General features: G+C 35.5%; 1 protein-coding gene and 1 non-coding gene across 8 annotated transcripts in view; one reads left to right on the top strand and one right to left on the bottom strand.

Annotated features, from left to right (window-relative positions):
* ECT2 (epithelial cell transforming 2) overlaps positions 1–25278 on the top strand; it is a 74207-nt gene that overhangs the window by 19225 nt on the left and 29704 nt on the right. For all 7 annotated transcript variants that reach the window (XM_055110682.1, XM_055110683.1, XM_003831945.3 and 4 more), the window contains 6 exons: positions 2574–2710; positions 7462–7581; positions 15706–15774; positions 17342–17452; positions 18251–18347; positions 20038–20119. In XM_055110682.1, the coding sequence (XP_054966657.1) occupies positions 2574–2710; positions 7462–7581; positions 15706–15774; positions 17342–17452; positions 18251–18347; positions 20038–20119 (616 nt within the window). The remainder of the gene's footprint in view (positions 1–2573; positions 2711–7461; positions 7582–15705; positions 15775–17341; positions 17453–18250; positions 18348–20037; positions 20120–25278) is intronic.
* Positions 4842–4970, bottom strand: LOC112439448 (small nucleolar RNA SNORA72). The gene has a single exon (XR_003027725.1). It is a non-coding gene; the product is annotated as a small nucleolar RNA SNORA72 (small nucleolar RNA).

The raw sequence follows: 25278 nt of genomic DNA on the forward strand, positions 1-25278 counted from the left end.
GTTCTGAAGAATGATTAGAAGGAAGGCAGTTTGGAGACAGTCAGACCATGATGTAATCTATTACAATCGCTTTGGCCATGAAATAATAAGGTGCTGAACCAGAGTATGTGGTGGTTGGAAAGAAAAGTAAGAAGCACTGGAGAAATATTGGTAGAATAAAGTAATAGGAAATAAAAAGAGATGAAGGAAAATTACTAATTTAAATGAAAGAAATGTTGCCTTGGCATGGATAGGAAGTTTATATTTTGGAGGGAGGTAGTGAAGTTTTAGAGAAATCCAAGTTACATTAAGGCAGAACTATCCAGTAAGCATTTGGAAAAGTTGAACCAGCTTGAGAGGGAGATCATGATTAGATCTGAGAATGTACTAGTTTTATAATCATAATGGACAATAGCATGGGATGATAAGAGGAGAACATAAAGGACTGAAACTTGAATATGCATTTTAGGAGACGAGAAGAAAATGAACCACCGAAGTAAACAGATATGACAACTATACTCATATATTAGGTGCTCTATAAAATAGATTCCCCAGTTTGTAGGTCATTGTCTAGACACAGAATAATTAAATTAGATCAGTGCATCTCAGTTTTTTCCCACTGAAGTATATTCTGTAATGGCAGAGGCTTCTGGGTCTGGTGAGTGTAGCCTAAAATAATGTTTGACAAGTGGGAAATTTTTTGGGATTCTGTTTTTTTTAAAAAGCACTCAGGGGCTGGGCGCGGTGGCCCACGCCTGTAATCCCAGCACTTTGGGAGGTTGAGGAGGGCAGATCATGAGTTCAGGATTTCGAGACCAGCCTGACCAACATGGTGAAACCCCATCTCTACTAAAAATACAAAAATCAGCAGGGTGTGGTGGTGTGCGCCTGTAATCCCAGCTACTCACAAGACTGAGGCAGGAGAATCACTTGAACCCGGGAAGTGGACGTTGCAGTGAGCCGAGATGGCACCACTGCACTCCAGCCTGGGGGACAGAGTGAGTCTCCATCTCCAAAAAAACCCACTCAGAACTCCATAGTACATAATTGTTTTCATATAAAAGCATTTAAAATTGTTTATCATTGAGTAAAATTGATGTGCTGGAAATATATATTATGGTTCTTTGTCATCTATTTCTATTTTATGTCATACATTCCTTTTCCTATTGAAAAACTTGCTATTAGGTGCTTCTATATATAATGTTAAAGTATTCTAACCATATTAACAGTAAGAAAACAGATTTTAAGCTTTTATACATTAAAAAGATGTATATATATCTATAGATATGTGTATAGATTTTTTTTTTTTTTTTTTTTTTTGAGACGGAGTCTTGCTCGGTTGCCAGGCTGGAGTGTAGTGGCATGGGAGTGTGGTGGCGGGATCTGGGCTCACTGCAACCTCCACCTCCTGGGTTCAAGCGATTCTCCTGCCTCAGCCTCCTGAGTAGCTGGGATTACAGGCATCTACCACCACGCCCAGCTAATTTTTGTATTTTTAGTAGAGATGAGGTTTCACCATGTTGGCCAGGCTGGCCTCGAACTCCTGACCTCAAGTGATCTGTCTCCTTGGCCTCCCAAAGTGTTGGGATTACAGGAGTGAGCCACCGTGCCTCACCGCAAATTTTTTTCTTTCATGAAATGTATATGAAATACACTGTTGCATCCTCCTTCCACTCTGTACTGGTTGTTTTATATTACGTTAAGATAGTTTGAACTACCAAAGAATTTTCAGTTAATATTGGGTTTTTTGTGGGGGGGCTTCTTTTTGACATAAGTATATGACAAGTTTTCGTTATTGTAATTGTGTAATCACAACAACCTTTTCCTCCTTTTTACATGTAAGTATTTTTACATCTCCCTTTCTGTTTTTTTATTTTAGCTGTACAAATATTCCTATACCTTTTACCCAGATTTCCCAAAGGGATATATTCTGCCATGTTTGCTTTAGCATTCATTCAGTCAAAATCTCTCTTTTTCTAAACACAGATATAATACACACGTGCACATGTATTTTTAATATCTATACTGTTTGAGAGTAAGCTGCAGACATGATGTGCCTTTAGCTTTAAGTACTTAAATGTCTATTTCCTATGATAGAGACATATTTCTTAAATAACTACATTACTTACTACATTATTATAGTAAGGAAATTAACATTAATACTATGAACTATTTTGTAGACTTCAGATTTCATCAGTTATCCTAAAAAGTCTTAATGTCCTTTTTAGCAAAAGGAAAAAGTTTTTTTCTTTTTGATCTATGATCCAATCCAGGATACACATTTGTTAGGTTGTCTCTCTCTAGTCTTCTGTAACCTGGAACAGTTTCTTAGTCTTTCTTTGTTTTTAATAACCTTGACGTTTTTGAAGAGTACAGGCTGTTTAGTGGAATGCCTACCAACTGGAGTCAGTGATATTTTTGACCGTTATTTTTTTCTGGCCTTAGCCTATGAGAAAAAAATTTTTTATTGGAAATCTGTATGGTGGTACATTTATAAGAGTAGGTTTCGTCTCCTTTTTATCTTGTTAAGCCTACATAATGTTTGGTATTTATATTTGGCTTCCATTAAATCTTTCCACCTTTTAATGTTTCAGACACCCCAAAGTCTTGTACTAAGTCTTCTAAAAGCTCCACTCCAGTTCCTTCGAAGCAGTCAGCAAGGTGGCAAGTTGCAAAAGAGCTTTATCAAACTGAAAGTAATTATGTTAATATATTGGCAACAATTATTCAGGTAAGTATGAGTTTGATTGGAAAATGATTTCTGTTCCAGTGTTCCTAAGTAAAAAAATCTAGGTGATATTGTTTCTTACAAGAAAATTATATAAACATAGAATTTGAACATGGATGTTAAAAATGGAATTGTGTGACAAAAACTGCTGCTAGGGAAATGTCATAACTGTAGTATTACCTTTTATTTATCCAGAAATAGCACCATTTTTAATAATTACTTTAAAGAGAACAGAACTCAGTAGATGATCTCAGAGAGTATCAAGTTTAATTCAGAATTTTGCAGGTTCCTTGTCAAGATACTGCATTTATATTTGGAAGTGATAGATAACTTTTTCTGAAAGTATGGGTTCTAAGAGTCATTGCTTTGTTTTTAGTACTGTATATATGTGAAAAACATTGCCTATACAATAGCAATGAAGCATAACAGTGTTGATATAAGTAATTTTTTTCAGTAATCATTTCATGTGACACATGAAATATGCAGTGGTTAGTCATAAATAGATGTTAACTCATTGCTTACCAATATTAAAATGTACTATAAAGTTATTTCTGAAGAAAACAGCTGTAATGGATCCTTGTAGGATGAGATTATAGAAGATATTAAGGAATAAACTGAAATTTAAGATTCCAAAAGACAATAATAGGCCATTATGTTGGTATCTGTAGAAAGAAGGAAGAAATCTGTTTTAGGTAATAAAAGAGATAGGTTGACATACTGTTAAGAAAATGAAGTTGGTAACACCAAGCTTATCTTTCAATAGAAAACAATAGGGAGTTTCTGATTTGGGTTTAGTTTTTAATTGACTTTTATTTGAATTCATAAAATAACTCATTAAGGTCCAATTTAATAGCCTTTAAGTTGCTTGTACCATTGATAAAATACATGGATAAGACATGGAAAGACTTCCTGATGGTCATAGAGAGGTTATTTTTCATGATTAATTATTTGTTTAGGAGCAGTCAAGGTTTTATGAGGTTCTTTGCTGTATTAGCTTTATTTTAAGTCACCTTTGCTCTTCCTTCTCAAAGGAAATCACTCTAGATAGATGAGTTTCTTGTTGAAGTTTTTATAATGATTCAGAATGTGGTTGAGTAGCAAAAAATCCCTTTGGCATATACTATTCATGTACTTTAGTAGCATTTATTGCTTAGAAATGTAAATTCTTTCAAGCCATGGTAAAATGCATTGAAGTTTCAGAATTCTAATTTGCATATCAATTAAATTCACTAAAACTCCTTTTGAAAAAGCTCACAAAATTATTAGACTGGAGAAAGTTTCATACCACTTTGCTTAGTATAAACTCATCAAAGGTTTGTTTAAAAGATTGTGGCCTAAATTCATGATAGTATTCTCTCTTTAAAAATTTTTTTTTTTTATACAGACGGGGTCTTGCTATGTTGCCCAGGCTGGTCTCAAACTCCTGTGCTCAAGCGATTCTCCTGCCTCAGCCTCCCAAAGTGTTGTAATTACAGGCCTGAGCCACTGCACCCAGCCCATGATAATATTCTCATTAAAGAACTTTGTTTTAGGACTGATATTTTCCTTTTTGGGGGGATAGGATTTGGAATAACTTAATTATAGCTTATCCTCAAAATTAAATGAATATCCAGAGTCTTCTTTATTCCACATACTACTTGGATGCCTAATTAATATAAAGTACTGTGCTAAGTGTTAAAGATTTTTTTTTTTTAAAGAACTTTATACTAGAAGAGGAGATAAAACATACACAATTATAATTACCAAATGGAAGGTATCAGCATAATAAAGGAGTTAAGGTATTGGATTTGTAAAGTGAGAGTTTTACTACTCGTTTAGTTTAGGGAAGGTATTGGGCTGGAATTTTCTGTGTGTTGTGCATCAGAAAAAGCTTCATACAGAAGGTAGTGATTGAAGTGAACTTTTTTTTTTCTAGAAAAATACAGTAATTTTACAGTTTATTTAATAGCAGCTGGTACACATGAAATTTCCTTCCTTTGGTAATGCCTTTTTTTGACAGAAGTTTCCAAATTAGCACTGATTATTTGCAAAAGTTATTAGATTAGCTGTACTATCATTTTCCTTAAAGGTGACTAAAGGTAACCTAGAATCACAGCCCTTAGATGGTCATACAAAATGATATAAGTCAGAGCTGGTTTATCACCAGCATTTATAAAAACAGACCTAGGGAAAGGTAGGTCCGAGACACATGCGTGGTCTTAATATAGTGAATGTTTAGCTTGTTGTTACTATTATAAAATCAAAACGGTGAGTATATTCATAATGAAGTGAATTTTAAAGTATGAATATGATTGGTACAAGTAGAGGATATAGATGAGAAGTCTCTTTGAGACTGAGTAAACAATACAAGTGATCATTCTGTATTATCAACAGCAAGGGTGTAGTAGGCATATGGATACAGTGACAGTTGAGATGAGATGGCCTATACCAATCTAGAGAAGGCCTTTGAGTGGTGTGCTATATTATCTAAGATATAGAATAATTTTTTTATGAGATGAGAGATCAATAATATCTGACTTGCATTTCAGAAAGATAACATGGTTCACTTTGAAGGAGGAATTCAAGAGGGGAAATTGGGGAATCAATGATAACAATTTGGAGGCTATTTCAGCAGTTGGGAGAGATTTTGAAGATCTGAACTTTTTAGGATAGTATCAGTGTTGATAAGAGTATAGATTTGAGAAATATTGGAAAAATAGAATCTTTCATTGTGGTTTCAGTTTTCATTTTCGTAATGACTAATGATGTTGAACATATTGTCTTCATTTGACATCTGTATATCTTTTTTTTTGAAATAACTGTTCATGTTTTTTGCCCACTTTTAAATTGGGTTGTTTCCTTCTGAGTTTTGAGAATTCTTTCTTTAAAATTTTTGAGATAGGGTCTCACTCTGTTGCCCAGGCTGGAGTGCAGTGGTGCAATCTTGATTTGGCTCACTGCAGCCTCCGCCTTCTGGGTTCAAGTGATTCTCCCACCTCAGCCTCCCGAGCACTTGGGACTATAGGCACGTGCCACCACACCCAGCTCATTTTTGTATCTTTTGGTAGAGATGGGGTTTCACCATGTTGGCCAGGCTGGGAGAATTATTATTTTTTTTGAGACTGAGTCTTGCTCTGTCACCCAGGCTGGAGTGCAGAGCGCCTCCCAAGTTCACCCCATTCTCCCACCTCAGCCTCCCGAGTAGCTGGGACTACAGGCATCCGCCACCACGCCTGGCTAATTTTGTTTTTGTATTTTTAGTAGAGATGGGGTTTCACCATCTTAGGCAGAATGATCTTGATCTCCCGACCTCGCGATCCGCCCACCTCGGCCTCTCACAGTGCTGGGATTACATGCATGAGCCACTGTGCCCGGCTGAGAATTCTTTATATATTGTAGATACTAGTCCTTTGTCAAACATGACTTGCAAATACTTTTTTGTCATTCATAGCGTATTTTTTAAATTCTCTCGTGTCTTTTGCTGAAGAAATTTTTATTCAAGTCTAATTTAACAGTTTTTTCATTCATAGATTGTGATATCATATATGAGAACTCTTTACCTAAGTTTAAGTCATGAAGATTTTCTCTTCTGTTTTCTTCTAAAAGTTTTATAGTTTTAAGTTTTTTGTTTATGTCCGTGACCCATTTTGAGTTAATTTTTGTATAAAGTATTATATTTAGGCTGTGATTCATTTTTTGCTTATGGCAGATGGTATTGTAATACCGTTTGTTGAAAGACTATCCTTCTGCATTGAATTGCTTTTGTACCTTTGCCTAAAATTACTTGACCATATTTGCATGAGTTTGTTTCTGAGTTATCTGTTTTATTGATCTATGTATGTTTCTCCCCTCACGAATACCCATACAGTCTAGAACACCACAGCTTTGTAGTAAGAAGCTTCTTTGCCTTTCCATATAAATTTTTAGAATCAGGTTTTCTATATCTGCAAAAAGCCCTGGAACTTTGATTGGCACTAAATTTATAAATCAATTTGAGGGAGAATTGACATTCTTACTTTGTTGATTCTTTCAATCCATGACCATATGTCTACATTTATTTAGGTTGTCTTTGATTTCTTTCATCAGTATACTGTAGTTTTTAGCATCATGAACATATAGTTATACTTAAGTATTTTATTTTTTTATTGTGATACTATTTAAATTATATTTTCCATTTGTAAATTACTGGTATATAGAAGTAAAATTGACTTGTGTCTGTGCATGCATATGCATGCACTGACCTTGTATCTTATGGCCTTGCCAAACTCATTATTAGTTCTTAGTTTTTTCTTTTACTTTTTAGATTGATACAAGCAGCAACATAGATACAAACAGATCTTCTAGCTTCAAATCCAGTCTTTCCCCCAAGCCAAGCTTCTACACTAACAATTTTAAAACATTTAGCACATATATTAGATATGTCTGGAGGCAGCAGATTGCTTGTTGCTTTCATCCTTAGTAACTTGAATACAAAAGTAGAAATTACTCTTGTATCATACTAACAATTTTAATGATTGATTGCAGAACTGTGTGAACTTTTATTTGCTTCTAATGACATTTCATGACGAGCACATGTATATACATATACACAGGTATATAAATGGAGTACATAAATAGAATAGAAAATATGGGGAAAATGTCTCAAATTTAGGGAGAGTATTTTTTATTATTACTTCCTTCTCTGTTAATATCTTGTGTCTCCTTTATCACTGTCTATCTTTTAGCTCTTTTCTTTTTCCCACAATCTACTTAAACTAGTCTTTTTTCTCATTTAGTTATTTCAAGTACCATTGGAAGAGGAAGGACAACGTGGTGGACCTATCCTTGCACCAGAGGAGATTAAGACTATTTTTGGTAGCATCCCAGATATCTTTGATGTACACACTAAGATAAAGGTAAATTTGTATATGTTAGATTGGTAGTAATTTTTTTCAGATTGTACATATTTATTACGATCTTTGAGGTACTTCTGGTCAGCTAAATAAGTTTTGTACCTAAAATTTCTTATTCCCTTATTAGTTCCTTTGAATCATTTGTCTCTTTGTTCCAGTGCCTCATAATGTTTGTTGTTTGCTTTTGTTTTGTTTTTTGAGACAGTCTCCCTCTGTCACCCAGGTTTTAGTGCATTGACGTGATCTGGGCTCACAGTAACCTCTGCCACCTGGGCTCAAGCAATTCTCCCGCTGCCTAAGTCCTGAGTAGCTGGGACCACAGGCATGTGCCACCATCCCAGCTAATTTTTGTATTTTTTTGTAGAGATGGGTTTTGTCATGCTGCCCAGGCTGGTTTTGAACTCCTGACCTCAAGTGGTCCACCCGCCTCGGCCTCCCAAAGTGTGGGGATCATAGGTATGAGACACCATGCCCTGCCTTTTTTTTCGAGATGGAGAATACTCTCTCACCCAGGCTAGCGTGCAGTGGCCTGATCATGACTTACTGTAACCTTGACCTCCTGGGCTCAAGTGATTCTCCCACCTCAGCCTCTCCTGAAGTAACTGGGATTACAGTTGTATGCAACCATGCCTGGCTAATTTTTTAAAAAAAGTTGTTTGTAGAGACAGGGCAGGGTCTTGCTGTGTTGCCCAGGCTGTTCTCAAACTCCTGGACTCAACTGATCCTCCTGCCTTAGCCTCTCAAAGTGCTAGGATTACAGCCATGAGCCATTGCACCTAACCTTTGTTTGCTGTTTTTTTATTTTCAGTTAATCCTACAAACAAGTAATTAAGGCTTTATGAAATCTATTCTGTAGAGACATGTGACTCCCAGTACTATTTTTCTTATGTTCCTATTGTTTTTACTCTCGGGGTGTATATTTTTGTTTTGCTTTGGCTTGTTTTGAAAACTCTAAACCTCTAATGGACTCAGAGTTCATTTAAGTCCCTTCTCCATTTATAGGTAGGTAAATGCCAAAAGTATGTGAGACAATGCTGTCCTCTTTGGTGAAGGGCCTGTGAATTCCAGGTGTCAATCTCTTACACTAAAATAATTCCTGAACAGATTTAGCTGAACTCTTAAACTACTTTTTAAGTAAGTAGTTTAGTTTTATTTCCTCTTATTTTACCTATGTAGTACTTGAGCAAAGTTGATCAGTTTTCTTTTCAAAATAACTCACATTAATATTTATGCCACATTCCAGTAAAAGAACCAATCGGAATTACAGGATGTTTTCAAATATATAAGATTGTTTTTTATTGTAGTATACATTATAAACAAAAAATAGCAGATCTATAAATTATTTAAAATGATATTTACCAATTGCTTGTATTTTGTGTTTTATCAGTATTGCTGATCATATTTCAGTTAATTTCTAGATCTAAAGAGAACTCTGAAGGAATCTATTTGTTTAAAAAGCTTAGAAAGCTAGAGAGTTTCGGGCTAGTTAATCCTATTCCAATTAGGATTCTGAATTTTTGAAGAGGAAAGTACTTTTGGAATATTTTTTGTTTTGTAAGAATTACTGGGTGGCACAAAAGCAGAATGGAAGGTCAAGTAGGTTTTGTGGGTTTTTTTCTTTTTTTTTTTTTGAGGTGGAGTCTCATACTGTCACCCAGGCTGGAGTGCAGTGGTGCGATCTTGGCTCACTGCAACCTCTGCCTCCCGGGTTCAAGTGATTCTCCTGCTTCAGCCTCCTGAGTAGCTGGGACTACAGGCATGCACCACCACGCCTGGCTAATTTTTGTATATTTAGTGGATCTGGGATTCTGCCATGCTGACCAGGCTGGTCTTGAACTCCTGACCTCAAGTGATCCGCCCGCCTCGACCTCCCAAGGTGCTGGGATTACAGGCATAAGCCACTGTCATTGTCCTGTCAAGTAGGTTTTTATCTTGGTGTTTTGCCGCTAACTTTTTGGATCAATTTGAATTTGTGTCAGTTATTTAGCTAGTCTGGACACTCTTCTATGACAAAATGTGTTATTTTATGTTTGCAGAGTCATAATCTTAATTTAGAAAATCATATTCTTTGATGCAGTGAAGCTTTGAAAATTTGTCACCCTTTAGTTTTCTCAAGTGTAACTTAATTCTTTAAGCTTCTTTTTTGTAAAATGGTACTTCAACTATTAGTTTTTCAGTTTTTTCTTTTCTTTTTTTTTTTTTTGTCATCTAGGCTGGAGTGCAGTGGCCTGATCTGAGCTCACTGCAACTATTTGTTTTTTTAGCTGATTTCAGGTTTGTCAAATATTTAAAAATTTTAAAGCTTATGTTCTTTTCTACCGTGAAACCAGTACGTGCCGTGAAACATTTGTAAAACTCAAGAGAAAAGGAAAAAGGGAGAGAAATACCCATAATTCCATTATCCAAAAATGTCTATAATTTTGGGTTTTTTTCTTTATCCTCGTAACACATAGCAGTTTTTTTTCCTGTTTTAAATGAAGCCAACCATCTATTGAGCATTACCACATCTATTGAGCAAGAAGTTGGTATTGTACACATTTTAGAAATGTGAAACTGGTACACACAGAGAATAACTTTACAGAGGCAGTCATCTAATAAATGCTGGATCCAAGACTTGAACCTTTATTTGTATAACTTCAAAGTCTGTTCTCCTAACTATTAATGCTATTTTGCTTCTTTAAAATCATGCTGAGATACATTCTTTTGGTATGTAGATGAATATACCATGTAAATGTGTCTTAAATTTGTACAGTTTTTCGTATCATCTCAATAACAGCATTCCTGAAAACATTGGTGTCTGTATTTTATAATATCACATAGTGGTTAAGAATATGTAGTGGAAAAAACAGGTTTTTTTTTTTTTTTTTTCTTTTTGAGACGAAGTCTTGCTCTGTTGCTCAGGCTGGAGTGCAGTGGTGCAGTCTTGGCTCACTGCAACCTCCATCTCCCAGGTTCAAATGATTCTCCTGCCTTAGCCTCCCTAGTAGCTGGGACAGGTGTTCGCCACCACACCTGGCTAATTTTTGTATTTTTAGTGGAGGTGGGGTTTCACCACGTTGGCCAGGCAGGTCTCAAACTCCTGACCTCAGGTAATCTGCCTGCCTCTGCCTCTCACAATGCTTAGATTACACCACTGTGCTTGTCCTGAACAAAGCAGATTTGATTGAGTTTGAAGTCAGGTGACTTTAAGTGCTTCAGTTTTCCTGTTTATAAAATGGGGATAATAATAACTGACTCATGAAGTTGGGCAAACTAATCTTAAGTTTTTTGTAGTGTTAAAACTTTTTTTACCCATTGTGTTTACACCCACTGTCTAGCATTTAGATTACTTTCGGTAAATGTTTACTGAATGATGGTCGTGTTACCTTTAACTTTCAAAATTAAGACTGGCACTCACTGTATTTTCTTATCTAGGTATTATGTATACAACTTTAGAAGCCTCATTCTTACTTTGCTTCCAAGGTCTAGTGAGCTGATGTTTCGAGTAAGATGAAAATTTTTGAGGTTGTTATTTACATCTCTCTCTTTTCCTCAGTATGAATTTTTCAAGATTAAACATCATTAATCCTTGATGTACAATTTTCTGCTCTTAGCTTGGCACAGTGGCTGATGTCTGTAATCTCTGCACTTTGGGAGGCCGAGGCGAGTGGATTGCCTGAGCCCAGGAGTTTGAGACCAACCTGGGCAACAAGGCAAAACCCCATCTCTGCAAAAAATGCAAAAATTAGCTGGGTGTGGTGGCGCATGCCTGTAGTTCCAACTCTTCGGGAGGCTGAGGTGGTAGGATCGCTTGAACCCAGGAGGCAGAGGTTGCAATGAGTCAAGATCATGCCACTACACTCCAGCCTGAGCAACAGAGTGAGACCCTGTCTCAAAACTACACAACTATGATGAAACAAGAGACAGGGATTGATAGGAGTTCTTTTTCTTTTTATATATATCTTTTGTTATTTTAGCGTAAGCCTCAAAGAATTGTGTACTTGTTTCAGGAACCCATGTATGTTGGCTTACTGTACAATGAGCTCGGCAAAAGAGAAACCCTGGTTAAGATTAATTCTGCGCTGTTTCTACCTACTTAACAGTGCAGAATAAATCTTAACAAGGAAGAAAAGGAGTAAGTAGCTTAGCTTTCTTAAGCCCCATCTGTTTATGACTTCCCCACTTATCTAATATTCTTGCCCAGGCTTTGGAATCTGCTCTGTCTCAGAACTGTAGAATTGTCCGTTCTTTTAGAGGAAAAGTTAAGAGAATCCTATGAGAATTTCTGATGTATTATAGACAAGGAGGAGGAAATACATCTCAGTCTCTGTCCTAAATTGTATCGGGCATTTTCCCTCAGAAATGTTGTAAGAAATAGTGGTATTATGAATAAAGCTACTGGGGACTCGCCTGCCAAACTGAGTCCCCCTTTCTAATGGGGAGGAACTGTGGAATAACATGGAATCTGAGTCAGACAATACTGAGTTTCAATACTGATTCACAGCTGTGTGATTTGAGGAAAGTTACTTAATCTCTCTAAGCCTTAGTTTCTTTATTACTTAGTTCCTGAGCTATTAGCGATCTTTTTTTTTTTTTTTTTTTTTTGAGATGGAGTCTCGCTCTGTCACCCAGGCTGGAGTGCAATTGCACAGTCTCAGCTCACTGCAACCTCCACCTGCCGGGTTCAAGCAATTCTCCTGCCCTAGCCTCCTGAGTAGCTGGGACTACAGGCACGCGCCACCATGCCTGGCTAGTTTTTTGTATTCTTAGTAGAGACGGAGTTTCATCATGCTGGCCAGGCTAGTCTCGAACTCCTGACCTTGTGATCTGCCCGCCTTGGCCTCCCAAAGTGCTGGGATTACAGGCATGAGCCACGGCACCCGGCCTAAGACAGCAATCTTTATTCAACAAGCATTAGGAATTAAAAGTTAACCAGAAACAGAGCAGACTATATTTCAGAGTGCCTAAAGATGATTTTGCTTTCTTAGAGCAATGTTCTTATGTAAGTATTTATTTTACAGGTTTATGAATTAATACTTGTAAAGCATTTAGAGGAATCCCTAACAGATAGTTATGCTCATAAAATCCTCTATGATGTAGGAATAATTACATTCCTTATTTTTCAGAATAGGAAATTGAGGAACATATAGCTTAAATAACTTGTCCAAGGGCACAGAAGTAACAAGCCCAAGAGCCAGTATTTAAATCTCAGTAGTCAGTGCCAGAATTCACTGCATTATATTGCCCCAAGATTAGACTTATTTATAATATTTTTCTTTCTTTTTTTTCTTTCAAGTGCATTTCTGAACAGTTCAATCTTCCCAGTTCTTGATGTGTGTGGGCTGTTAAAATATTCTTGCTTTGAGTTTACTTTTATGCTATTGAAAGTAGTTTTTCTCCCTTTTGAACTTTACTGTGATTCTTAAATTTTTTGTCTTCAGGATCCCTTTTCATTCTTAAAGATTGAAGAAGTTTTACCTATGTGGATTTTATATATTGGTAGTTGCTGTATTCAAAATTTTAAAATATTATTTAACATGTATTATTTTTTAACAGCTTTACTGAGGTACATCTTACGTGTTTTTAAATTCACCTATTTAAAATAACACAATTCAGGCTGGGCCTGGTGGCTCCTGCCTGTAATCCCAGCACTTTGGAAGGCTGAGGCAGGAATATCGCTTGAATCTAGGAGTTTGAGACCAGCCTGGTCAACATAGTGAGAACCCATTTTTGCAAAAAATAAAACAGCTGGCTGTGGTGGCACATGCCAGTAGTCCCAGCTACTTGGGAAGCTTAGGTGGGAGGATTGCTTGAGCTTGGGTGGTTGAGGCTACAGTGAGTTGTGCCACTGCACTCCAGCCTGAGCCAAAGAGTGAGACCCTGTCTCAAAAAAAAAAAAAAGAAAGAAAATATGATACAATTCAGTTATTTTAATAACTTAACCAAGTGGTACAACCATCACTATAAATCCACTCTAGGACATTTTACTACCCACCCCAAATAAGATGTCTACTTAAAATTAATCTTTATTTCTACACCCAGCCATAGGCAACCACTAATGTACTTTCTGTATCTATGATTTTGCCTTTTCTGGACATTTTATATATTTAATATGTTATACATTGATACTATGTATATATACATAGCATATAGATATACTATTTGATACACTATATAGTATTGTAAATATGTTTATATAGTATGTGATCTTTTATATATGGTTTAGCATGTGATTTTTAGTTCGTCTAAATGTAGTATGTTAGAAGTTCTTTTTTTCTGGTCAAATAGTATTCCATTATATGGCTATACTAACTTTAAATTGTCTGTTCACCAGTTGATAGACATTTAGATTGTTTCCATTTTTGGCTATTATGAATAATGCTGCTGTGAGAGTGTGGTGTGCAGATCCATGTGGACATGTTTTCATTTCTCTTGAGTAGATACCTAGGAGTAGCATTGATGAGCTATACGGTAGTTTTGTATTTAAAAATTTTAAGAAAATGCCACGGTTTTCCCATTATTTTAAAGTTAATTAGTTAATTTATTTAGAGATGTGGTCATGCCAGATTACCCAGGCCGGCCTCAGACTCTGGTCTCAAGTGGTCCTCCCACGTCAGCCTCCTGAGAAGCTCAGACCCATCAGTTGTTATTTTCACCAGTAATGAATGAGAGTTCCAATTTCTCCACATTCTTTAAAAACACTTATCTTTTTTTTTCTTAAATTATAACCATCCTAGTGGGTGAGGAGACATCTCTTGTGGCTTTAATTGTATTTCCCTGATGATTAATGATAAGTGTCTTTTCACATGGTTATTGGCCATTTGTATATTATTTTTGGTGAAATGGCTACTGTCTGTTGCCTGTTTTTTGATTGGATTGTCTTCTTGAGTTGTAAGGGTTCTCTGTAAATTCTAGATACAAGTTTTCTTGAAATACAAAAGTTTTAAATTTTGATGAAGTTCAATGTATTCATTTTTTCTGTGATTTCAGTTCATATCTAAAAATTTTTTTTCTAACTCAAGATTTTGAAGATTGTTTTCTATGTTTTCTTCAAAAATTGTTTTGCTTGAGGTGAGGGTTTAAGTTCATCTTTTTGCATGTGGGATATCTAATTTTATATTAATTCACTTAAAATAATAGCTCATTACATGGTAACACAAGTAACATTCTTTAAGAAAAATAATTTCCCAAACAAAAATAATTAGTAAGGGGAGTGGTAGTATTGTAGTTTTTTTTACTGTCTGGCTTAATAGAAGACTGATTATCATATCTGCTTCTGCATTCAGTCTGTTGCATATCACATATCATGTAGCTTCCAGAAAACAACTGTATACTTGTGAGAGAATGAGTGAAAAAGTCAAATAATGCTTTAGCAGTATTACAAAAATAATTTTAATCTCAGGGATCCCACTGAAAGGGTGTCCCAGCAGTCTTTGTTGAAACTTTAGAGAGTCTTTAGTATAAGAGCTTGTTGATTGATGTCTACTTTAAAATCACTTAGAATTTCAATTAGGGCCTGTCATTTCTTGGCATCTCATTTTATCATCTGATTTGTTTGTTTATTATAAAGCTTTTAAATGTTCTTCTAAGTTTTTACAAAGAAGTAATATTTTAGAATGACCATGAAGAATTAACAAACTATGGTTCATGGGCCAAATCCAGCCCATTGCGTGTTTCGGTTAAAAGAAGTTTTATTGGAACACAGCCACACTCATTTATTCACACTTTTAAATTTACTGACCCCCTGTTAGAGATTACAGTTTTTAATGACTGCTGTTAAATAAATTTAAAAAACCTCATTTTTAGAGTTTCTTAGATTTCAGCAGCAGGATTGAAAGTAGTTTTCTATATTTAATAACACCAATCAGCTTTATAGTTAATAAAAAATATTGAGTTATCACATCATATTGGAAAGTTAGGCTTATCGACTTTACATTTTATATTTTAAAAATGTTTTTCAAAGGATGTTTTCTTTGTAGTAAAAGTTAATTCCTTGTTGAAGAGAAAGAATGGGATGTTCATTATTTTACACATCAAATTAAGACACTTTGTAAAGTGCTTCTTTCCAATGAGTATCTCAGAAATAATAAAAGTTGTATAAGGAGCTGTCAGGTTTAATTTTAAATATTTCAATTCATGCTATTTCAGGATGATCTTGAAGACCTTATAGTTAATTGGGATGAGAGCAAAAGCATTGGTGACATTTTTCTGAAATATGTAAGTATTGTATTTCTTTTTTAAGTTTTCAGATTAAAATATGATCTCATCAAGGACTGGCAAGGAGTGTAATTTGCCTATTTAAATGTGAGAGGTTTTAAAACTTTGATATGATTGTGTTTATAAAATATATTGGAAATGTTCTTTGTCTTCTGAAACATGCCTTCTGTATGCAATTTAACACTTTAATAGCCCAAGATTATTGGAAGAATGCCAATTATCATGCTGTGGTATAATTGTTTTAGTATGTATCAAGTTATTTGCCTTTCATAAATGGCCACAGATTGTATTTTTATTTTATATATTATTTAATTTTCATTTTAAGTTCAGGAGTACATGTACAGGTTTATTATATAGGTAAAATTGTGTCATAGGGGTTAATTGTACAGATTGTTTCGTCACCCAGGCGTTAAGCCTGGTACCTATTAGTTATTTTTCCTGTTCCTCTCCTTCCTCCTACCCTCCACCTTCCAGTAGGCCCCAGGTATGTGTTGTTCCCCTCTATGTGTCTATGTCTTCTTATCATTTAGCTCCCACTTATAAGTGAGAACATGTGATGTTTGGTTTTCTGTTCCTGTGTTAGTTTGTTAAGGATGATGCCCTCCAGTTCCATCTATGTTCCTGCAAAGGGCATGATCTCGCATTTTTTTTTTAATGGCTGCATAGCATTCCATAGTGTATATGTACCACATTTTCTTTATCAAGTCTATCATTGATGGGCGCTTAGGTTGACTCCATGTCTTGCTATTGTGAATATTGCTGAATTCTACCAGATGTATAAAGTTTTTATTTTTCTCCCTTCTTAGTTGATAACACTTTTTGCTGTCATGTCTGTTTCTATTTAAAGGCTTCTAATGAACTGCCTCTTACTAGGATAAGAACCACACAACTTAAGTTTTATAAATTCATTTTGGCAAGGTTCTGTGAATAGAATTTAGAAGTTTCTTTGAATCTCTTTAAATAGGATTTGTAAGTTTCAGTGCCTTGAGTACTGGCATTTATACTTTTATTTTTTGAGGTTTCTAACTTCTTTCCTTACAAAATAATCTCTTAGGTGTTTTTTCAGTTTGGTTGAGAATTAAAAATTTACAAATTATTTTCTCATTTTTTTGATAACCTTTTAATTTTCTCAGTCAGCCAACATTGTTTTCCTTTTCTTGTTTGCATTTTTGGGTAATTTAACTGATCTTTTAATGGCGGTTTGGATTTTTGAATAAATACCATGCTTTTGGAATCTACATAGATCAGCTGTAATTGATATTTTTTAAAGTCATAGACATTTTCTTTGTCATGTTTGTATCAATACAATAAGCTTTAACATATCTTTTGTTTTTTTTCTGAGTCTTCATGTTTTAGACTATGTATACCAATTGATGTATTTTGTTTAGCAATTAACTCTTTACTGAGAAATTTATAAAATAAGTTTGTTCTCAAACATAGAAATTTACTTTAAACTTTTGCATCCACTATGTCAGATTGTGACTATTAATTATTTGACTTTAAGTTACATTGTCTCTAAGGGTGACAAATGCATAATAAATAATGTTTTTTTCCCTTTTCTTCCTAGTCAAAAGATTTGGTAAAAACCTACCCTCCCTTTGTAAACTTCTTTGAAATGAGCAAGGAAACAATTATTAAATGTGAAAAACAGAAACCAAGATTTCATGCTTTTCTCAAGGTAATGTGTGTTTCTTTCAAATAAAATTTGAGAATTATTTCTGAAGTAATTCACCACAATTATGACAAAAATGAAGTAAATTTTAACTTTAGTAAAATGTATCCATTAATATCTGTTAATTTTAGTTGTACTTATGGGTGACCATGATATTTAGCTTTGGAAGGTTTGATATATTCAGTGTTAGGTGCCAGGAGGCAGCTGAGTGAATAAGAATGTTATATGTGGTCATTTTTTTTTTTTTTTTTTAATTGTGGCCGGGTGCACCGGCCAATGTCAGCCTATAATCTTGGCACTTTGAGAGACTGATGAGGGAGGATTGCTTGAGGCTAGGAGTTTGAGATCATCCTGAGCAACATAGTGAGCTCCCATCTCTACAAAAAGTTTTTTTTAAAGTTTTATGTATTTTAGTTCTCAAAACACCTAATGATTTTCCAGTGAGATTTGTTTTGCTTTTAATGATTTTTTTTCTTACCAGTTCCTTACTATGGTATTAGCATAATTAATATTAAATGTGCTTTTTCTTGTGAATAATGTAGACTTAAGAAAAATTTAAGGTGGGATATATAGGAGTGTGTAGAGGAACTCACTTTTTATGTAAGATGTTAACCACTGGCTGGCCAAGAGGACATTTCAGGCCCTGAAAAATTATTCAGCCAAGTAATCAGCCACGGAGAAATTCCACTTCTTCTCTATTAGTTTGTATCACAGACACTAATGATAAGGTGTACTCCAGTAAAAGTAGGGCATATAATCTTTTCAGAAAACCTTTTTTGAAATTGTTGAATAAATTGTTTTCAGATAAACCAAGCAAAACCAGAATGTGGACGGCAGAGCCTTGTTGAACTTCTTATCCGACCAGTACAGAGGTTACCCAGTGTTGCATTACTTTTAAATGGTACTTGTCTGATCTGTTTCAAACTACGTCAGATATTTTAATGGAATTGTTTTTTCCAAAAAAGATGAATTTCTTCTCATTTTTAGAGTTTCTTAGATTTCAGCATTAAAGTTTATATATGTTTTGCTTTATGGATTATCTTAAAAAATAGTTACTGGTGCTACTAAAATTCAGCCTGGCCTGAAATGTTTTATTTGTTGATTAGTAGTATATATTTTGTCTTTTCATTTAAAAGTTTTCTTACTATTTCATGGTGTGTCACTAATTCAAAATCATTTTATATCCAAGTACATACAAAATTTGCCCACAAAATCACAAGGAGAAGATAATTTGTATGTCTCGACTTTTTTGTAGCCCTTTTTTGAATTTTAGTAAAGTTCTATATACTTGGCTTTATGCTTACTGTTTTTGACCTTAGATTGTTCAGAATACTCTTGAAACATATCTATTTATTCTAGAACTGAACTATAGGTATCAATAGAGTTTTACAGCAGATAATTTTTATGAATAAATTTTGCCTGTGGTAAAAAATGTGTATGTATATTTTGTTACATTTAGCTGGCTAAGGACAGTATCAGTTTTTATTTTATTCTTAATTAAGTATGAAAACAAAATTATAGCCGGTAATCCCAGCACTTTGGAAGACCAAGGGTAAGCCCAGGAGTTGGAGACCAGCCTGGGCAACATTCAGGGACCCTGTCTCTAAAAATAATTAAAAAAAAAAAAAGAAGGATAACTAAATTATAAACAGGAAAAAGTCTATAATAAAAGATATAATTCCTAAGCTAAATCTACACTAATATATACAGCAGACAAGGAGGCAAATTTTGTGACTGTTTAATCTGTTATTTTCTGTAAAAATCTTGGTTAGTATATGAATTATAGTACTAACTAAAAATCTGACAATTTTTTTTGTTTTTTAGAGTTATCTAATATAGTTGAGAATTACTGGCTTATAAAATGATTTGTCCACTATTTAAAACTGTTCTGTTTTGCAAATTATAAGGAGAATATATGAACAAACTTCAGGTTTCCAAAACATTGTGGTTTTCTTCTAATTTGCATACCTTCATTATTGTTTAAGTACTTGTAGAAATTCGTAAATGTTACAAATAAAATGATTTCTAGGCTTTATTACTATTATTCCACATGAGAGATTAGGTGGACAGTGGTACTAGATTAAACCTAGATTTGATAAGAATATGCCAAGGATGGCATAGGGAACACAAATAACCTGGATTAGAAGAGTCAACGTGTTAAGTATAAATCTCTAAGGTAACAAAATCTGTGCTTAAAGATACCAGATGCTCTCTGTGATGTAGCCATGGGCCCCAGTATGAAATACAAAATACATTATGATTTCTGAGCTTATTGAGGATCATGTGTTTTCATTTAGCACTATGGAGAGATTTTGAGGAATTTAGGAGTCCCCAAGCATTACTTGAAGGGATTGGAATAGCAGTGTAAGAAAAGCAGGATTACATATTCTGAAAATTTAGTCAGTAAAAATGGAAACCTTAACAGATGTGTAATAAGAGAGCTTTTTAGGGAACAGTGCTTAAAACTTTTTAAAAAATAAGGATTGAATATTATCTTTAAAAATTAGCTGTATCAAGATGGACAGCATTTTAGTCTTAGATGAGAAATCACTGAATTTTTTATGCATGGAAAAAACATTGTATTATTACAGATCTTAAGAAGCATACAGCTGATGAAAATCCAGACAAAAGCACTTTAGAAAAAGCTATTGGATCACTGAAGGAAGTAATGACGTAAGTGCATTATTTTCAATTTTTGATTGTGCCTTAGATTTCGAATGGAATTGATAGAAAACTAGAATCATAAATAGGAAAATATCAATAGCAAATTTTTGTAAAATGTCTAGATTATTTTTCTAATAGTGTAGTTACACATTAAAATGAAGTATTGTAAGAATACATTCATTAATCAAAACATTTATTTCTAAGCTATTAAACTATTGTGCACAGAGAATAATAGTTTAGAAACTTGAAAATGTTACAAATTCCCTAATAGGCATTTTCTTCATATAACTCTAGTCATAGCTTGTTTCTGTCTTCATATTAATGTGTATTGCCCAAATGTAACTTGAGAATGTGACCACAGTGAAACGAAAATGTTTATAATACTTTTTCACTTTAATTTGTAAACTTTTTGTTTTCTACCTAGAGTTCTGTGGAATTAAATTGGCAGGATTGGTTGGAAATGTATTAAAAGTATAAATTCAATGAAATTGATCTGGGGAGTTTGGTCATAAACTTAGGCTGCTTACTATAGGTCTAACTTGGAAAGAGGACTGATCAGAAATAATCTTCTGACTGTTAGGATCAGAGTGGAAAACTCTCTTACCATTAACTGTTTCTGTTTTGCCTCAGAGAAGGCACTTTAAGTGGACTGTATATATCAGTATATTTAATAGGTTTAATTGATTTCTGAGATGCCAGGGTGCTTCTGTATGAGAGTTTCTTGAAAGACTTCCAGAAGGGCTCTTAAGGAGAAACTTCATTAGCTCTAGAGAGGGGATTCAGCGGAGACCTCTCTCATTCTCTTATTTGAGACAGTAATGCTCAAATTAGTTATTACCAGCTTTTGTTGCTGCTGAATGGGTTACGTAAATAGGTGTCCCAAGACTCCCTCAGATACCAAAATCTGTAGGTGCTCAAGTCCCCTACAGTCAGCATCTGCAGATATGGAGGGCCAAGTGTATATACTTTTTTGTTTTGTTTTCTTTTTTGCTTATGTATTTTGTATGTTCACCAACCAGCCATCATGCTTTTGATTTTTTTCCCCTAGGACCAGGATAACGGTATTGAGACTATTATGATGATAATTCTCTGTAATTTTTCAACACCTTATGGTTTAAAATACTCTTGACACACATTATTTACCTTGATCTTTTCAACAAACTTTATGAAGTAGGCAGTCATTGTTTTCATATTTTTATAAAAGAAACTGAGAGGTTGTTACCTGCTCAATTTATCTGTTTGGAGTGTAGAATACTCTACAAGTGGCTTATGCTATTTGTTATTTATGTACAATATATTTTGGTAAGCAAAGATTATCAAGTAGCAAATAGATTAGTCATTTGACCTGTTGCCTTATTTAGAATAGTGTCAAGCTGGCTGCTGTAGGGATAATGAGCTGAATCAGTAAGACATTAAGTTTCTTGAGAACTTCTATTTTTAGTATATCCCTACCCTAAGTGCCTTTCTCATAGATTTTCAATAAATGTTAAATTATAGGACCTGATATTTTAATGTCGAATTGTGATGCTGATTAATAAGCCTTATAGAATTTTACCAGATCTAAATTCTCGAGATTCTTGAACATTTAGCCTAGAGATTTAATGCTTATTATGGTTGATTAAAACCACTGTTACCTATCAGATATAGGAAATAATGACACAGCACCAGTTCACTAGTCCTTGCCATTTAAGCAAGCTAAAAAAGCCTCCTAAAATTGAATTCTAACAACATCAGTTATACATGCTTAGATTTTCCATATTAATTTGTTATAGATATGTTTTTAGTTCAAATATGGCTTTTTTTCTTAAACTACACATATTTAAAATATAGTTTGATTAATTTCAGCACACATATGCTCCCATGAAACCATCACCACAATCAAGATGAAGAACATTTCTATCACCCCCAAAATTTACTCATGCCCCTTGGTAATCTCTTTTTCTGGCCCATCCTGTTTTACCCTTCCCAAGGCAACCGTCTATCACTGTAATTTAGGAATGCCCCAGATACTGTGGGTTAGGTTGCAGACCATGACAGTAAAGGAAATATCCCAGTAAAGCAAGTCATGTAAATTTTTTCATTTCTCAGGGCATATAAAAGTTACGTTTACACTATACTATAGCCTGTGAATTGTGCAGTAGCATTATGTTTAAAAATTAATGTACATATCTTAATGAAAAATTATTGTTAAAAAATGCTAACAGGCAGGGCGCTGTGGCTCACGCCTGTAATCCCAACACTTTGGGAGGCTGAGGCGGGTGGATCACGAGGTCAGGAGTTCGAGACCAGCCTGGCCAAGATGGTGAAACCTCGTCTCTACTAAAAATACAAAAATTAGCCGGGCATGGTTGTGGGTGCCTGTAATCCCAGCTACTTGGGAGGCTGAGGCATGAGAATCGCTGGAACCCGGGATGTGGAGGTTGCAGTGAGCTGAGATTGCGCCATTGCACTCTATCCTGGATGACAGAGCAAGACTCTGTCTCAAAAAAAAAAAAAAAAAAAGCTAACAATTATCTGAGCCTTCAGTAAGTTATAGTCTTTTTGCTAGTGGGGGATCTTGCCTTGATGTTGATGGCTGCTTACCAGGGTCGTGGTTGCTGAAGGCTGGGATGGCTGTGGTAATTGCTTCTCTCTCTCTCTGTTTTTGTTTTTTTTTTTTTGAGACAGGATCTCACTCTGGTTGCCCAGGCCGGAGTGCAGTGGCACAGTCTCAACTCACTGCAGCCTCCACCTCCTCCCACCTCATCCTCTTGAGTAGCCGGGATTACAGATGTGCACCACCACACCTGGCTAACTTTTATATTTTCTGTAGAGATGGGGTTTTGCCATGTAGCCCAGGCTGGTCAAAAACTCCTGAACTCAAGCGATTTGCTCACCTCGGCTACCCAAAGTATTGGGATTACAGGCATGAGCCACCACAGCCGGCCGGCACTTTGTTAAAATAAGACAGCAATGAAGTTGGCCATATCAGTTGACTTTTCCTTTCATGAATGATTTCTCTGTAGCATGCGATGCTGTTGGATAGAATTTAACCCATATTAAACTGCAAAGTTGGGGTCACTTCTCTTAGATTTTGACACCACGTTATCAACTAAGTGTCTGTAGTATTCTAAATCCTTTCTTGTCATTTCAACAGTGTTCACAGGATCTTCACCAGGCGTAGATTCCATCTCAAGAAACCACTTTCTTTGCTTATATGTAAGAAGCAGCTTTTTTATCTGTTTGGGTTTGTTCATGAGATTGCAGCAATTCAGTCCCATCTTTAGTCTCCACTTCTAATTGTAGTCCACTTGCCATTTCTGCCACATCTGCAATTCCTTCTGCAATTGAAATCTTGAACCCCTCAAAGTCATCCATAAGGATTGGAATCAACTTCTTCCAAACTATTAATGTCGATATTTTGACCTCCCACGATTCACAAATTTTTTTTTTTTCTTCATTTTTATTTGTGCCTTCTTCTTGGCCTGAGCTCTGGCTTTTGGTTTTTTCTCCCTCGCCTCTCTGCTGCTGACCACTGCAGGCTCTCTGAACGTTGAGAGTTACCTCCCCTGAGGTCTCTGCTTATGCCTCCAACCTCTCATGCTCAGCTTCACCTGCCCGACATATGGTCTTAAATGGCAACCCAGATGGTGAATCCTTTCCAGTAGGTTTTCTTTTTCTTTCTTTTTTTGTCAGTTCAAGTTTAATAGAAACTGCAAAAGATAATTGGCTGATGCCCTCTAATGATACAGCATACAAATCAGTGGCCTGCCCCACAACACAGCTCAGGCCATTCCTACCAAGGGAAGAAAGGCTGGCCTCTGTAACCCCTGTAGGAAAGGCCTGCTTTGTAACACACCACATCTCAGCTGAATCTAAAGTCTAGTGTTTTACCTATGAAAAGAAAAGAAAAGAGAGGTTTTGTTATGGCTGTCCACTGCAGCCTGGCACTAAAATGTCCCATTGCTTACTTCTACTTGGAAAAATATTCTTTGTTCTTTCGGACATCATCCAGTATGTTTTCAATTGACTTAGTGATTCTTGTGATTCTTCTGATGGATCTGTTCTATCTGTGGCAGCTATAGCCTTATGAAATATGTTTCTTAGATAATAAGACTTGAAAATTGAAATTACTCCTTGATTCATGGGCTGCAGAATTGGATGTTGAGCTAGCAGGCATGAAAGCAAAATTAGTCTCCTTGTACATCTCCATCAGAGCTCTTGGATGACCAGGTATATTGTCAATAAGCAGTAATCTTTTGAAAGGAACATTTTTCTGAGCAGTAGGTCTCAAGAGTGGGCTTAAAAGATTTAGCAGGGCCGGATGCAGTGGCTCATGCCAGTAATCCCAGCACTTTGGGAGGCCAAGGTGGGCAGATCACTTGAGGCCAGGAGTTTTAGACCAGCCTGACCAACATGGCAAAACCCCATCTGTACTAAAAGTACAAAAATTAGCTGGGTGTGATGATGCACACCTGTAATCCCAGCTACTTAGTGGGATTTCAACGAGAGTTGCTTGAATCCAGTAGCTGGATGTTGCAGTGAACCAAAATTGCACCACTGTACTCCAGCCTGGATGACAGAACAAGACTCTTGTCTCAAGAAAAAAATTAGTAAACCATGGTGATGTGCTGTCATCCATGCTTTGTTGTTTCATTTATAGAGCACAGGCAGAGTCGATTTAGCATAATTCGTAAGGGCCCTAGGATTTTGAGAATGGTCAGTGATCATTGGCTTCAACATAGTCAGTCACCAGCTGCATTAGCCCCTAACGAAAGAGTCAGCCTGTCCTTTGAAGCTCTGAAACCAGGTATTGACTTCTCTCTAGCTGTGAAAGTCCTAGAAAGCACCTTCTTCTACTGGAAGGCTGTTTTGTCTACACTGAAAATCTGTTGTTTATTATAGCCACCTTCTTCAATTATCTTATTTAGATTTTCTGGATAACTTGCTGTAGCTTCTCCATTAGCAGTTGCTGCTTCACCTTGTACTTTTATGTTACAGAAATGGCTTCTTAAACTTCCATGAACCAACTGTGCTAACTTCAGACTTTTCTTCTGCAGCTTTCTTACCTCTCTCAGCTTTTGCAGAATTGAAGAGAGTTAAGAACTTGGCCTGAATTAGATAGTGGCTTGTTCTGGATTGTTAAGGCTGGTCTGATCTTCTGTCTGGACCACTCAGACATTCTTCAT

This window comes from Pan paniscus, chromosome 2 (genome assembly GCF_029289425.2).
Source record: "Pan paniscus chromosome 2, NHGRI_mPanPan1-v2.0_pri, whole genome shotgun sequence".
Classification (NCBI taxonomy): Eukaryota; Metazoa; Chordata; class Mammalia; order Primates; family Hominidae; genus Pan; species Pan paniscus.